Consider the following 16,471-nt stretch of genomic DNA (forward strand, 5'->3'; position numbering starts at 1 on the left):
TTCCCCAGAGGTTCTGCAGAAGTGGAGGTGAAATCTGCTTGTGTGGTTCTTCTTCACACACGTCAGCGTTCGTCTCCCCTCTCCCCAGTTAAGAGGGGGAGACCACGGAAAAACGTCCGTCTTCTTCAAAGCTCAAATCAAATCTCCCCGATCTGCTGATCATGTCATACATACGTAATTTGGTCAGCTGACCTTCGGTTCTGGTAAACGTGTCTACCTCCGCGTTTACTCTCCTCTCTCTCTCTCTCTATCTCTCTCTGTCTCTGTAACATTTTCCTCTCTATGGGGAGATCCAATTTTAACCTATCTATCTCTCTTGGTGTCCCATATCCAACTACCAACTATGCGTGTACAAATCGGAACACGTGACATGTGACACATCATTTCTGGTTCGTGTTCTTTGTGTCTTTAAATCCTTGATGTCTACTTTAAGGTACATGACCTGTCTAGGTGTATGTGCGTGCGTGTCAGAACATATAATCCGGATGCACATACACATTGACGACATACCTGTTTCTGCCGTTGGCCTCATCTGTCTTTTGGTCCTACCTGGGGGATTCGTCAATCATCTTTGTGGGAGCTGGAACCTGCTGTAACAAAGACATATACAGACGGATCCAAGTCTAATTATTGTTTATATATATATATATTTCTATTAACTCCCAGGGACAATTGGAGTGAATTTGGCTTGTGGTCTTTCTATGTCTCCATTCTGAGCTCTCTCAGTCTCCCTCATGAGTAAACATTCTTAACCCATATTGTTTATACAACGTCTCCAATCTAACTCAACTCTATCCTTATGCAAACCGGGATATGTGATATTTGACACGTCACGTCCGTCCCCGTCCAGTGCAAAGGTCTTAGTCCCAGAGTTTGACATGTTTGACAATGTGTCAAAACATGACGATTTAATTCTCTGATGTCCACTCAACTCTAGATTGATAGATAAATATAGAGACAGATAGGTAGCTAGCTAGCTATGTAGGTAGGTAGGTATCAAGCTAGCTAGCAAACAAGATAGATAGAAAATTAGATAAACAGATAGATAGATAGATAGATGGATAGATAAACAGATAGATAGATAAAAAAAATAATTTTCTGTTTCTGCCCGGCCCTGTCTAATATCTTTAGTTTTGATCCTATATCTAAACTTTCTATTTGAAGGTGCAAGTCATGTGCCGAGAAAGAAACCTTATTTAAAAAAAAAAAAAAATTGCATCGACTCAGAAATGATCGCACACGGATCAGTTATTTATGTTAAATTGTTGGACCTGTGTAAATAATAAACCTTTGAATTATATTACATTATAATAACTATAAATATACATATACATAACCTCGAGATCGATATATAGATTTTAGTGTTTATTTCTATTTTTATGGGTCTATTAAAAAAACAAACATGGATTAGAACTACGATATGTTGGATTATTATAAATAAAAATTGTTTGTCAATATGTTGAAATTAATCAATAAATTCGAAGAATTACTTTCTCTCGTCGGGGATCCACTCCGACGTACAGGGATGAAGCTTCACATGTTTCCATTCTGTGACTTAGTCCACAATACATTGTAGACTACATTGCACTGTAGAGAATCCACTGTTAATTTTATAGAATTATTTTTATACATAATGGTTTGAATTAAAGTTCTAAAAACGGGGGTAAAGTGTAATAGCTTAGTTGATATTATACGGTGGGCAGTTACGCATATGCGATGATAAAATTTCTTTCGTATCTTTTGAAATTAATCACAATAGCTGTTTTGTATTTTATTTTTGCCCATAACTTTTATATATTTTTTTTTCAGATGTGACGTAAGCGACGTCAACATGAAATGCCCGGCATCACAAACAAAAAGATGTGACGTCATCATGCATGCTACTTTCACTGCGTGCAGGAGAAAGCTCGGTCCGATCCGTGTGAAAGAGTACATTGAATCTTGCAAAATTGACACGTGTATGTATCAAGGAAACAAAGAAAATATCAACAACGTTTTTTGCGAATCGATTGAAGGATTTGTGCGCGAATGTGAGGAATTCGGAATTGCTGTTAATTGGAGAAGAGTTTCGAAATGTGGTATGTGTTTTTTGTAAATAATTATTAATGTTTTTAATATAAAACCGTTTTTCGAAATGTGGTATGTGTTTTTTGTAAACTAATTATTAATGTTTTTAATATAAAACTTGTTATAAATGTTGTTTGTGTTTTTTGTAAACTAATTATTAATCTTTTTAATAAAAACATTTTTCGAACTGTGGTGTGTTTTTAAAAGTAATTATTAATGTTTCTTTATATGAAACTTGTTTCAAAATGTGGTGTGTTTTTTTTAACTAATTATCGTTTTTAATTTAAAACTTGTTTCAAAACGTTATATGTTTTTTTAACTAATTATTAACGTTTTCAATATAAATCTTGGTTCAAAGTGTAGTATGTTTTTCTGAAACTATAAACCTACACAAGAAAAAAGATATTTCTGCAACCATCAATGTAATAATGAAATTATAACACACGAATATAAACTGCATATTTCAAAATATTTTATTTATATTTGCAGCTTTGAAATGTGAATCAAATAAAGTTTATCAATTCAACGCATTTGAATGTCAACCTAGTTGCACCAACCGGAAGCCAAAATGTACAGCTCGTGCAGAAGGATGTGTTTGTAAAAGAGGATTCATTCTTAGCGGTAATAAATGTGTTCACGTTTCAAAATGTGGTTGTCAACATAAAGGAAACTATTTGAATGTAAGTAAATTATTCCATCTTGAAATCTTATACAGAAAAGTCTATATGTATGTCTGTCTGTTTGTCTATCTGTCTCCATATTTTCAAACTCTATCTCCACCGAAACTAAAAGTCACAGAGCGATGCTAGGGCACCTAAATTGATCGGATTGTTTATGAACCGTTCTTTTAGGGGATTTTAGTCGATTAAAATAGTTTTTAATGGGTAAAAAATGGGTCAGAATTGGAAACTACTTGAATGTAAGCAAATTAAAATATACAAAACATTTTTTCGAAATATCAGGAATTTAAAAGTAGATTTTTTTTTACTTGGAAGCTATCATTTATCGAGACCGAGGGATACTCGTGGATAAGGGTTTATAAATGTAAGATGATAGTTTGATAGTTTAGTAATCGATTATGGTGTAAATTGGGTAGAATTTAATTATCTATCGAGACGACTCAACAAAAAATTGTTTATATTGAATTTGAACGCTAGCATGTAGTATTCCACCGGGCAGCAGACCTTAGATTTAGGCAGAGATATAGAGAGGGCGGGAAATTGTTTAGAGTAATTGCAACTAGTCGAGTGTTCTTCTCAGAGTTTGGCAGGGAGACCATAGATTAGAGTTCAGTCGAGCACTTGCCATGTAAATAGTGATAGAGCTAACAGGCTCGCGGCATCTTTTTCTGTGGGAAAGAAGTTCGAGAGAAGAGAAAAAAATAGCGCTATTTACTAGGTTTCGATGCTGGTTTTGGATTCTACTGGATGAGTAAGTTATAAAACAAGATACTTGTTATTCTATATAGGAATAAACGGACTTGAAATATCTGACATTAAAAAAAATATTTATAGATTTTTGTTCATTAATTAATATTTTTGTAAATGTATTTCTCTGATTCTTATTTATTTGTCTAATAACGTTAAATATTCTTTGAGATTGAAAGGTTACGAAACATTTTGAATATACTGGAACATGTATAAATAACTCACATACACAAATGTAACATAATCGTATTTGCATAACGTTACAGACATATATATATCACCTTTAAGAAACTCGTTTCTTATCGTTGAGCACTTTCAGTTAAATTAAGTCGGCCAGTTTAGCTCTTATGCATAGATTATCGTAGTACGATTAGATAACTGTGTGATTGACGTAAAGAACATTTAAAATTAAAATCTTTAAATTCAACGTTATTTCATGCGATTAATGGTAGCCTATCGAATACGGTCTTTGCTAATCGAGCCAGAGATGGCTCGTGTGGCCGAGTTCGAATCCGTCGACTGGTGTAAATCGTGCACTGAAGATTCTCGAAAGGATGAAGCACTAGTGCTTGTAGGTAATTAATTATTATAGTGAAAAAATAATTATATATATATATACATCTTTTATATTTTCTACAGGGAATTAGGCTTAGAGTCTAAAGAGCAGAGTTTATTTTCATGTATTAATACTTTTAAAGAACAGTGCCCATAGAACTGTAGATATATAATAAGCTCAATAGGTATATGTATGTGTGAGTGTGTAGGTGGGTATGTATATATGTATGCTCCTACATATATTTCTATGTATGTGCGTGTGTATATGTGTATGTGCCTGCGTGCGTATGCGTGAGCATGTGTACATGTACATGCATGTATATATATGCGTGTGTGATTGTGTGTGAGCGTGTGCTATACATGGGGAAAGAAAGTCTTTTAAAAAAAACATTAAAAAAAACATAAAAACCTTCACCAAATGGACCAAAAGCGCCCTCTTTGAATCTAACTTTGACCGGACACTTTGAACACTTACGGTTGGAGACAGGATGTCTGAGAACACATTTAGTATCAGCAGAGGTAAACATAACTTTTCAAACTCCCATTTTAAAGAAAAACTTTTTAAGAAAACATCTGAAGAGAGCACACCCTAAGCTGGAAACGCGTTATAAAAATATTTTAAAATAAAAATATGATGAAAACCTTTAAAAAAAAAAACCACAATTGTTGATGGCTACACTCTTTTAAATATACATTTTTTTCTCTCGTTGGAACTACATAACCATCACTTTAAATATATATATACATATATATATATATATATATATATATATATATATATATATATATATATATATATATATATATATATATATATATAGGCAGAAAGCTTGGAAAAAATGTTTACTAATCCAGGAAAAAGCAAACTCCGAAAAAAGATATAAACATATTAAGATTTTTGTTCCTTAGAAGCGCTGGTTGAGTTTGAATAAAATAAAGTACGTATTATATACGTTTGAAGTCAAAACAACACATTATAACAAAATGAACAGATATTTATTTTGTTTGAAATTTATATTGAAATTCATAAATATATTTCGAAGGAAAACTTTATCTTCAGTATGTCTTTATTTATTTTTTTTGTTCTACTTGCTGATTCTCTGCTCCAACGACAACATGGCAAAAAAAGAAAAAAAAGGAAGAAAGACATATTGAAGATGAAGTTTTGTTTCGTAATATATTTATGAATTTCAATATAAATTATAAACAAAATAAATATCTGTTTATTTTGTAATACTGCGTTGTTTCGGCTTCAAACGTATATAATACGCATTTTATTAGATATGAATATACTTATTTATATCTTACACCTAAGCAAATGAAAAAAGCTACAATTCATTCACTAAAGATAGTAGAACTTTTCTTTGTATACGGTCGGTTGCTTGTTGGCTTAATGTTGAACGCTGAATGAAATGTCCGCATTAACTTTTTTCCATATTTATATTTTATGTGTTTTAAGTTTTGTGGCTAAAACCTATAAAACCTTTAGTTTCATCCTATGCAGTAACCACCAAATACATAGAAATGCTAATATTTAGCATGATAATCTGATTATTTTGCTAAAAGTTTCTTTTTCCTCTGGTGAGAAGAATTAGTTTTTTTTTTTACACTTCGCGGATTAAGGATTTCCTAGTACACAAGTTTTGGAATATTCTGCTGAATAATAAAAACTATTTGTAAATTTCTAATTTAAAGCTCTGTTTTTATTATTATTATTATTATTATTATTATTATTATTATTATTATTATTATTATTATTATTATTATTATATGTATATATATACATGTATGTATATATATATATATATATATATATTATAAAACTCAAGTGACCTTGTAACGAGTGGTGTAACCAACTTTCCGGTTTGCGACATCAGGTTGCAAATAAACACAAATCGCTTCTTTTGCAGATTTTGAGCTGCGCACTTAAATATTAACGTTATTATTTCGAAATTATTATTTAACATGGGAAGAGTTTTTATTTTATATTTCTTCTCCATTGTTTAATAAACTTAGAACCTTTTCTATCTACACTCTTAACATAAATAAATAAATCCGAAAACATTTTTTTTTGTAATTTTTCGTTACAAATACAAAAAACCGTTTCGCCCATAAAACGTTCATTAAAACACACCATAATACGTTTCGGACGTCCCAAATCGGTATAATAACTGCATAAACACACGTTCTTTCCATCAAAACGTTTTATAATTGTTTATTTTTTAAACATAATCTCCTGTTTTCGGCGTTCGATTCGTAGGAAAATTATGTTTAATTTTCGATTTTTGGGCGATTATTAGGAAAAATAGGTAATTTTACACGATTAGGAAATATTTTTTTCCATGTTTGAGTAAACCGTCCGGATGCCATTAATCCGCAAATATGTTTTTTTTTTTTACATTTTTCATTTCCATTATAAATAATGAACGCAAACACAAAACGTATTGTTTTACTGTGTACGTTTTTAGCGTCCCAATTGTTTGTTTTTTTCGCGTTTAAATTATCCAAATAAACAATTTTAATACTTTCTGCTTTTTTTACATCGTTCATTTTTGTGCGTTATTTTTAACTATTCTGTAACAACAATTTCATTTAAAAAAAGATACATCAAACTTTGAATTTTACTATAATAAGTATTATGGTATCTGTTCAGTGCACATTTACCTATAAGTATGGCGAACCACTTATAATTCAGTAACTGTAAATTGTTTTTTCAAAAATAATTAATTATAATAAACATAACGGCTCAGAAAATCTATCTATATTCTTTTTTCATTTTAATATACTTTCGTAGAAATGTTTCTGTTATGTCAAAAAAAACCCTCTTTTCTTTACGTCACAAGTGTCACGCTCATACATGAATTCCATAGCTAATATAACATACTGACCCAACGGGTCACGGGTAGTCTAGTATATATATATATATATATATATATATATATATATATATATATATATATATATATATATATATAAAAACTGGCATAAATATTAATCCTGAAAAACGATAAACGATGTTCTGTTTAATTTGATTCTCTATCCAATTTTATGACGTTTTACAAGATTTTTAATTTTTTTTTTTTTGTAACTAATCCTATAATGTCTGATTTTTGTCATGTCAGCTGAAAGAAGTTTTTACTGATTCAAAATGCCAATCAAAAGTAACTTGCCAACTCAAGGGTAAAGTAATAACCGAAAAGATGAAACCGTGTGGAGCCAATAGTGAATGCGGTCTTCTCGATGGAGTTCGTGGTTGTGTCTGCAAAAAAGGATTTAATTTCAAAGGCGGGAAATGCGTATCAACAGGTACTGAAAACGCTTTATTTAATTTTTATTGTTTGAATCGGTTAATGTTATTAGGATGGTGCAAAAATAATGTCGCATTTTAACGTTACTCTTCCTTTTATAGTAAACTCTATTAATCGAAATAAGAACCATTAGAATCGACACATTTTTGCTAACGAGAAACAAGTTTATTCATCCCATTAGCTTAGAAATCCGGAATTCTGGAAGTGATGAAGTCATTAAAGGCTGATTCGGCATCATCTTGGCTTTCGAAACATTTTTCTCCCAGGAAGTTGTCGAGATGCTTGTAAAAGTGATAATCGGTGGGCTAGAGGTCCGGTAACAGATTAGACAGAATCTCGTAACTCAATTCGTCTAGCTTCTGCATGGAGGAGAATTGGTCCATTCATATTGACCAATCTCGGGTACATACGTTGCAGCTTCTTGTGCATTTCGTCAATTTGTCGACAGTACTTCTCCACCGCCATCGTTTCGCCTTGATTCAAGAAACTGTGATGGATAACATCAGCTGCAAAGCACCAAACAGTCACGACAACCTTTTTCTGGTGCAATTTCGGCTTCAGGAAGTGTCGTGGATCTTATCTGACATCTCACCACTGTGATGAACGTCGCCAGTTGTCGTAGATGATCCACTTCTCATCACACGTCATAATCCACTCGAGAAATGGGTCGTTTTTGTAGTGCAGATTGAGCGTAGAATACACCTCGAAACAACGATATTTTTTATTATTGTTCACTTCGTGCGGCGCCCATTTATCCAACTTTTTTTTTACTTCCCTATTTGCTTTAAATGGCGAACAACTGTTGTGCGGTCGAACTCGAGTTCAACAGCAACTTCTCGTGTGGTTTTACGAGGATCGGCTTCATTTAAGACTTTCAAATGTTTGTTATTAACCGCAGTCAGCCGGCCGCAACCGTCTTCATCTTCGATGCCTTCGTCACTATTGCGAAATTTCTTTAACTATCGTTCTCCACACGTTCTTTAGTGGTTTCCGAGCCAAATGCATCATTGGTATCATGCGCTGTCTCGGTAGCTTTTCAGCCTAGTTTGAACTGGAACAAGAAAATTGTGCGGGTTTGAATTTTGTCCATGCTGTCGAAAAGGCTGTAAAAAGATGACTGAAAAAATTGAGAACGGTAACGAATAACACGATTCGATAGAGCGACAAATGCGCTTCCAAATGATATATAACATGGCTATATATATCAATGAATTAATTCAGAAATCATATATAAAATAACATATGTGAGAAAACAATATTGTTTTTGCACCAACGTGATATTTTGCATTAACGTGAATAAGACTTCAGATTACATTTTCCATACATAAGACAATATTATAAATTCTGATATTTGAACACGGTTTTACATAATGTTTTTAGAAGTATTGTGTCTATCTCCGCCATTTTGTTGATTTGAAATCGATAACTCTTATCTATTGCTATTTCTATTCATGATATCATTCAACAAATTAATAAAGCGAAAAGAAAAAATATTTTGTTTAATGCTATTTTTATATAATAGGATCATTAGCAATTATACCCAGTGGAAATGACTTGATTTGATTATTCTTTATCCGGAGTCTCACTTAAAGTAAAACCGAATGACCTATGACAAGCAGAGGTCAGTTCCCCTGACCGTAAAAATTTAGCAAATGAAAAATTGGGTCCATATTCATATCCCAGATAGGACTTCTATACAATGTTTGGCCATCTTAAATGGTCGCCAATTTTCTACTGACCAGGCACAAGTTTGCTTAACTTCAGTAATCAAAACTAGCCGTTGTGGTAATGTGATTTTGCTGAATCCAATGCGAGAGAAATATCCCCAAAATGTTATTTTTATGTAATCGAATCATTAGCCGCAAAATTTACTGGAAATTACTGTGTTTTAGCCGCGTGTGGGAAGTGATGTGATGCAGCGTCTGGTCTTTACAAAGATGGTTACCTAGCTTGTAGTGACCATTAACGTGAGATCTATAATATTGATATTTGAACAGAGTTTACATAATATTTTGAGAACTTATATATATATATATATATATATATATATATATATATATATATATATATATATGCGTGTGTGTGTAAGAGAATTAGAAGGCTAAGAATGGGATTAAGTCTACGTTGATGAGGAAAGACGAAAACAAGGGACAATTTACAAATCAATAAGTATATACATATATGTCTGTATACACATATAATTGTTCAAGTGTGTGAAATACAAATGTCTTACTTGAGTGGTGTGTGACAATATCCATTATATTTCGGGAAAAATTCCCGTTTTCAAACGGTGGATGTAACGGATCTATTCAAAGCATGATAATTCATTTTTTCACTCTTTCATCAAGCAGGTTTTGAATAGATCCGTTATATCCACGATTTGAAAAGGGGATTTTCCCCGAAATATAATGGATATTGTATTCAACATCGTAACCTGAAGAAACAGTGTCCCGATGCCACTGTATCCCGGGATTTTAATATATATATATATATATATATATATATATATATATATGTATGTATGTATGTTTATATATATATATGTTTATATATATACGTATATATATATATATATATATATATATATATATGGTAAAACTGGTAATTAGTAAAAACCTGATGAGAGTGCTCAAAACTATTGCAGAGCAAATATGTGTTTTATTTTTTTTTTACCGTTTTATCTGTTTGGTTACATATGTTTCGGATGTCGGACCGTGTTTACGATCTAACAGCCTTGTCAGGACACTTCTCAACCTATATACAAACCGATTTTAATCTACTGACTTGAAATTTGGTATACAGGATATTCAGGCAGATGGGAAATTTTTAATCAGTTTTCACCCAGAAAAAAAACGGCTGCTAAGGAGTTAAAATTGAAAAATTGGTACGTGGGGATTGTGGGATTTTCAACTGTTTGATCTTTCAAGAATGCCGATGCGTGAATGGTTCACATTACAGATCTATTATGTTAAAAATAATTAGGGTTGAAAACACCTTTTAAAGATTGTGTCAAGTCGACCTAATAATTATCGTACATGACGCATTGTATTTATTTATTATTTATTGCTAATTTTTAAAATGTTTTAAATGATAATATATAATATATTTTTAACTTTTTAAAAAAATTAATAAATCTATAGTCTTTGTTCATGCCTGCAATAGAAAGGTTAGGTAATAAAACGCCGTTTGATTTACTAAGATATAGGCAGATACCAGAACAAAAATAATCATAATTCCTTGCAAATATTTAAGATAGTTTTGCAAGCAATCTCAATTAAAATCATTCTGTTTTGCAGAAGTCGAACAAATAAAAGTCCCAGGTAAGCCTATTTTATTCAACTTATTGCACAAAAATATTTACTATAATCATATTTACTATAATTATCGACACATGTTATATTTTCATGTACTATTGATCAAAATACAATCAATCTAATTAAATCATCTTTATTTTTTAAGATATAATAAACTTATATTGCACCAGCAAGATACCTCATCGTGTCACAATTGTGTACATTAACACGGCCAATGTATTTTAAATATTATGGAAGAGAATGTGGTTAATATTTTAAATATTGAGTTCGACCTATCATTGTTTTCTTTATATCTACAAGCAAACACACATCTTGGAATATATATTCATTCAAAAGACTTTGACGTATGCATCAAATCAGTAGGATATTCTTAGTAACAAATTTCAGATGAAATCATTAGTTGCAAATGAAAACATCAAAAGTTATATTAGATTATAATCTAGAGTATTTTGACGCATTCTCTCTAACTTGATTAATCATCAGCTACTGCACTTTTAAAATAGCTTATCGTGTCATATTGTGTGTATGACTTCAGTATTTTAGTTGTCTATAACAATTAGGTATACGTAAAAGATTATGATTCATAAAATAATGCACACGTCATGCATATAATGTTAATGTGCCGTCGCTAGAAATAATATAAACATGTTACGGTGCTCATAATTTTAACTCTTATTATATATATAGTTAATTCTAAAATATTCATAAATATATACGATTTGATTTATATTTGATTATATTTGATTGCCACGTCTGCATATATATATATATATATATATATATATATATATATATATATATATATATAGTCCATCTATGAATTCTGATGATGCTAGTTGGATTTTTCCTCTCTTTGAGGATTTTCCTCTAGCTGAAACAATTTGTAAACTCATTCTGGACTCACAGTAATAAATTTCCTATATACTGCTCTGACTACACATTGGGCACTCTAGTCCGGTTTTTTCACCACTGGTAAATATATATATATATATATATATATATATATATATATATATATATATATATAAAACTACTTAATTTACTCGCATAAAATTAATATACAAAAGTATAAATTTATGCGTAAACTTTAAGTATTTACTTCAAAAGTGCTCAATACATAGGTAGAGCTAGTTAGTAATTTATAAAATATATATGGCGAATGACAGACAACCACAAAATTCGCGCATAAGCGTGAAGAATCTTAGAGTGGATGAAATGCGGAATATTCAGTATAGCTTAATCGCCATATATATTTTATAAATTACTATATATATATATATATATATATATATATATATATATATGCACACGAAATGCATTTCCTCTGATGATATGTGCTATTGTTGAAAATCCATGGATTAAGGAAATTAAAATGATCCCTTCTATATATTCCTTTCATCAAACAATAAATTATTTAATCGAATATGTGTCTCTATATGTTGTTTTTTCAGAATTTAAAATTTAACCACGAAACATATATTGCTCTATTCTTAAATATTGAGCTTTTCTTTTTTGGCTAGGATCACCTTGAAATTATTACTATCAGTATTTTTCATCTTAATTTTGTTAGTGTCTTATCTCGGTTATATATATATATATATATATATATATATATATATATAATATATATACATATATATATATATATATATATATATATGTATATATATATATATATATATATATATATATATATAGTACCATTTGGGGGCAATTTATATATAGATATATCTATACTCATAGCCGAATTAAATATTAAAATGCTCATATTTTTTGGTTCTAGGGTTGAAACTACTTGAAAATTTGCAGATATATATATTGAAGATAATACTATCTTATGGTTAAAATTTTACGACAATAAATTATAGTAAAATTGGCCTACATTTTATATATATACTGTCCGGGCTAGCCAGCTTAAGTTTTGTTGTTTTATGATAAATTTTGCTTAGGGTTTTTCTTGCTTGGTTGTCTCCTCTGTGACCAGGTCAATAATACATGTGCGTGTGTGTAAGTAAATTAAGTCCATTATAATTCATTGCTACGTAAAATGGTCACTAATTTATAGTTAGCAAGTAAAAAATGTAATTATATTTATGACATTTCGCAATTGAAAAAGAAATTTTGAAGCTTTTCAAAACGGTTTAATAGTAAGTAATTTGAACTAACTTTTATATTTGTTGTGACCCTAAAGGTGTATTATAGAACACTCGCGCACGGATATAGTTTAGTAAAAGGTATTTGTATTTACAACAATAAAGAATACAGAGTGGAACGATGAAAGAAAACAACACTACAGCTTTATTTAAAAAATGTTAATGAAAAATCATTTCAGGATAACTTGATTATTATGACATTCCGGGTAACTTGATTATGTAGTAATGCTGGCATCTATTCAATATGGCCGCTTTCAGCTTACATCATCGCCTCGATACGGGTACGAAACTGAGAGCATGTCTTTTCCACAAGCACCGGCGAGAGCTCGGCGAATACTCGGCGGATGGCGGCGATCAGGCTGGCTTTGGTGTTGTTGGACGTCATGTTGGTAATGTTCTCAACATATGATAAAAAAATAGTCCAGCGGGTTCAAGTCGGGGAGGATGAGGGTGCCACTGAGAGAAAAAGTACAGAATCGTTGCTCTCCTTCTGAAGCCAAGCCTGGGTCTCTTTGAACTTGTGGGCCAGCACCGAGTCCTGCTGCCACACCCAGGGTCTACCAGCACCATCTGATTGCAGCAGAGGATCACCACATTCTTCATCATATCCAGTTATGCTTTGTTGTTGTCTTTCAAGCCGACTTCAAAGATATCAGGTGACATGATGTGGTCCTGACTTGAAACCACACCAAAGACTATAACCGTTGCCGGAAACTTTATTTTCTTCACCCTGGGCACGTCTCTGTTATTCGTGACAATCCAACGATGTATTTTGAGGATGTTGGCAATGGTTCTATTTTCATAACTTGGATAGGTAGAGAGCATGAGTTACACAGCGGCGCATCCCTGATCTAGCTCGTTTAACATTGTGTCACTTTCAGCCATGATAGAAGCCCCCTATCGCTTTCGGGATTTGTACACAACTGGCCAACTAGCAGATGATCTGCAACAAAAAAAGAAAACCTGTTTTCATCAAACAGAAATTGAACCATGTCGTCTTTTCTACGGCGACAATTTTATCGTTCTCTCTTGTACATAGAAGGTGAGAGTTGTAGCAATTAACGCCAATATAACGTACTACAAAATAAACGCACAAGTGAGTACTTACTTATATTTATACTGTTCAGAAGAGTCCCCATATCTACTATCTATATCTAGTGTATGAATAACTGTCCACAGCAATATCCTTATCATTTCATAATTAGATATTATAAAATCAAATATTTCAGATTTGCATTAAAATGTATCCATAATCATTAGACATCAATTAAACAACATTCATTGAATTTCAGTTTTTTAGACCCCTTAAGCTTAAGCCTAAATTTTAGATATTTTCTAGCATTAAAAACGTATAATCGATTTTGATAAAAATTAGAATAAGGATTATAGAAAAAAGGTTAAGCATTATTATAAATAGATTTTAATCTCTGTAAAGGGGCATGTATTAATATTTTATTTGTAATAATAATAATAATAATGATGATAATAATAATAATAATAATTATTATTAATATTATTATTATTAATATTATTATTATTATTAATATTATTATTATTATTATTATTATTATTATTATTATTATTATTATATTTTTTATTAAAAGTTGTTTCAATTAAAAGTTTAATGACTAAACGTTAGTGGAATAATTAATTATTATTAATTACATTGAAAACATTAGGAAAACAGGATATTAAAAAAAAGTCAGAAAGAATGAAAGGACACAGACCCCTGGGGCACGAAATGTATAGACAGATGTTTTATAGGACAAGTTGTAGTTCCTATTCACAATGCCTCTCCACAGGGCAGAGTGAGACACCAGGGTCGTTTTTTAATGTGGAGAAAAGGAACAAAAATAAAAATTGTCTCAGTCGTGAAGGATTTCTCCTCCACTGACCGAGAACAAGAAATTGAAGTGTGGATCTGAAGAACAGATACTACACTTTGATCTTTTTGTATGGTACGTTTATTAATTTAAACTTTTAATGGAAAATTTTTTTTATTAAATTTGAAATCTGTTTTTCAGGTGTAATTGGATGTTACAAAGATAAAATATTTCGGGCAATGACTTTTAAACAAAATGTGGCATCCATCGGAGAATGTATAAAGATTTGCAAGAAAAGTGGACTTTCAACAGCTGGTGTACAGGTACGTCATATTAAGAAATATATTTCGAATCAAGTGCTGTCATAGCATTTATTGCGCCATTTAGAATTAACAAACAATATATGTTTTTTACTAATAAATAGGTAACAAAGTATACTGCGCTTATTAAAGAATTTTCTGTTATATCAATTTTTGCAAACACAAATTAACGTTTTCCCGTCGATCCTCGAATGAGCGACATCCACAGAAGAACTGGAAAACTGTCTGCCGTTCTGACAGCGTTTCCCTTTGTATATCCCTTACATGAGATGCGACTTCAGTCGAGTCTTTTACCTCCAGTAACAGAATCGGCAGCACTTCAAAGGCCGTAAACGACCAAGTTCTCTCTGATTCTCTCTCCTCTGATCTTAAGGCACGTGGTACAATGGGGAAAGAGGTGGTTAGTTAATTTTAATGCATCAAAACCAAGCTTTTATCTTTACATCATCAACGCTTTGATCCCAATCTGTCATCAATTGAAATGAATGGCTCTCGTCTTGGGAAGTCTTCGTGTTTTGACAAACTTCTAGGTTTGACCTTTGCTCCTGATCTGAAATGGAACACTTACATCAAATCCGTTGCCAAGGTCGTTGGAATAATGGTAGGATGATTCTACCGCTCCAGTAGATATCTCACTGCTGATGCAATTCTCTGCTTATATAAGAGCTAGTTATATCCAAGGATGGAGTACTGTTGCTACATTTGGAAAGGGGCTGCTAGAAGCAGCTTATACCTCCTTGACAGAGTTCAAAATAGACTTCATAGCCTATTTGGGGATGCTTTTTTCTATTCCCTACAATGTGTTTTCGACAGAAAACACGTTGCGAACCTGTCTCTGCTTTATCGTAATTTTGATGGAAAGTGCTCGTCTGAGCTCCAATCTATGGCCCCCCTCGCCAAATTTTCACGAAAAACACTTGTCTAACTGAAACCACTACCAATAATTTCTCTCACTCTTTCTCTAGTCCAAAACCTAACATGAACAAAGCTTCTTTCATAGAACTGTACGCCTGCGGAACTCTCTTCCGTTTTCCTGATTTCCAGCTGACAGTCTGATTTGATCGTCTTCAAGTCCAACGTAAACAAATTCTTGATGAGCCGTTGCCCTTAAGTAATGCAATTTACCAAAGTTCAATTAATAGCGATTACTATGATATTACCCCATTGACTACTGTACACTCATTAACCTTTATCGTCGAGTGGTCTGCGGGGAAAAAATAAACAAAACAAAATATAATGGTTTTCAGAACAGAATTTTGTTCTAAGTGATCGCCATGAAGACAGGCCCGCCACGCATAATTCCACAACAGCTTTGTCTCTGTGAATCAAGTTACATTTTCAATTGTCTTTAAAAGCGTCTCATCATCGCTATTATCCGTGGAAACACCAGGTCATGCTATCGGTCTTCTGAGCTAGCAGGACATTTTAGATGTGCATAAAGCTTTTGATAAAAAGAGAATTTAATTAATTAACAATTATTTGGTGTTATTTATTAAAGTTTCTT

At 31.9% G+C, this 16,471-nt stretch overlaps 1 protein-coding gene across 1 annotated transcript in view; it reads left to right on the top strand.

Annotated features, from left to right (window-relative positions):
* The window catches only part of LOC145239994 (IgGFc-binding protein-like), a 266,786-nt gene that overhangs the window by 118,530 nt on the left and 131,785 nt on the right, over positions 1 to 16,471 (top strand). Inside the window, exons 30-34 of the mRNA XM_080103577.1 lie at positions 1,810 to 2,078; positions 2,557 to 2,747; positions 7,172 to 7,355; positions 10,654 to 10,677; positions 14,849 to 14,970. Coding sequence (XP_079959703.1) covers positions 1,810 to 2,078; positions 2,557 to 2,747; positions 7,172 to 7,355; positions 10,654 to 10,677; positions 14,849 to 14,970 — 790 coding nt within the window. The remainder of the gene's footprint in view (positions 1 to 1,809; positions 2,079 to 2,556; positions 2,748 to 7,171; positions 7,356 to 10,653; positions 10,678 to 14,848; positions 14,971 to 16,471) is intronic.

The sequence above is a fragment of the Euprymna scolopes genome, chromosome 19 (assembly GCF_053919585.1).
Source record: "Euprymna scolopes isolate OS-2025 chromosome 19, ASM5391958v1, whole genome shotgun sequence".
Taxonomy (NCBI): domain Eukaryota; kingdom Metazoa; phylum Mollusca; class Cephalopoda; order Sepiida; family Sepiolidae; genus Euprymna; species Euprymna scolopes.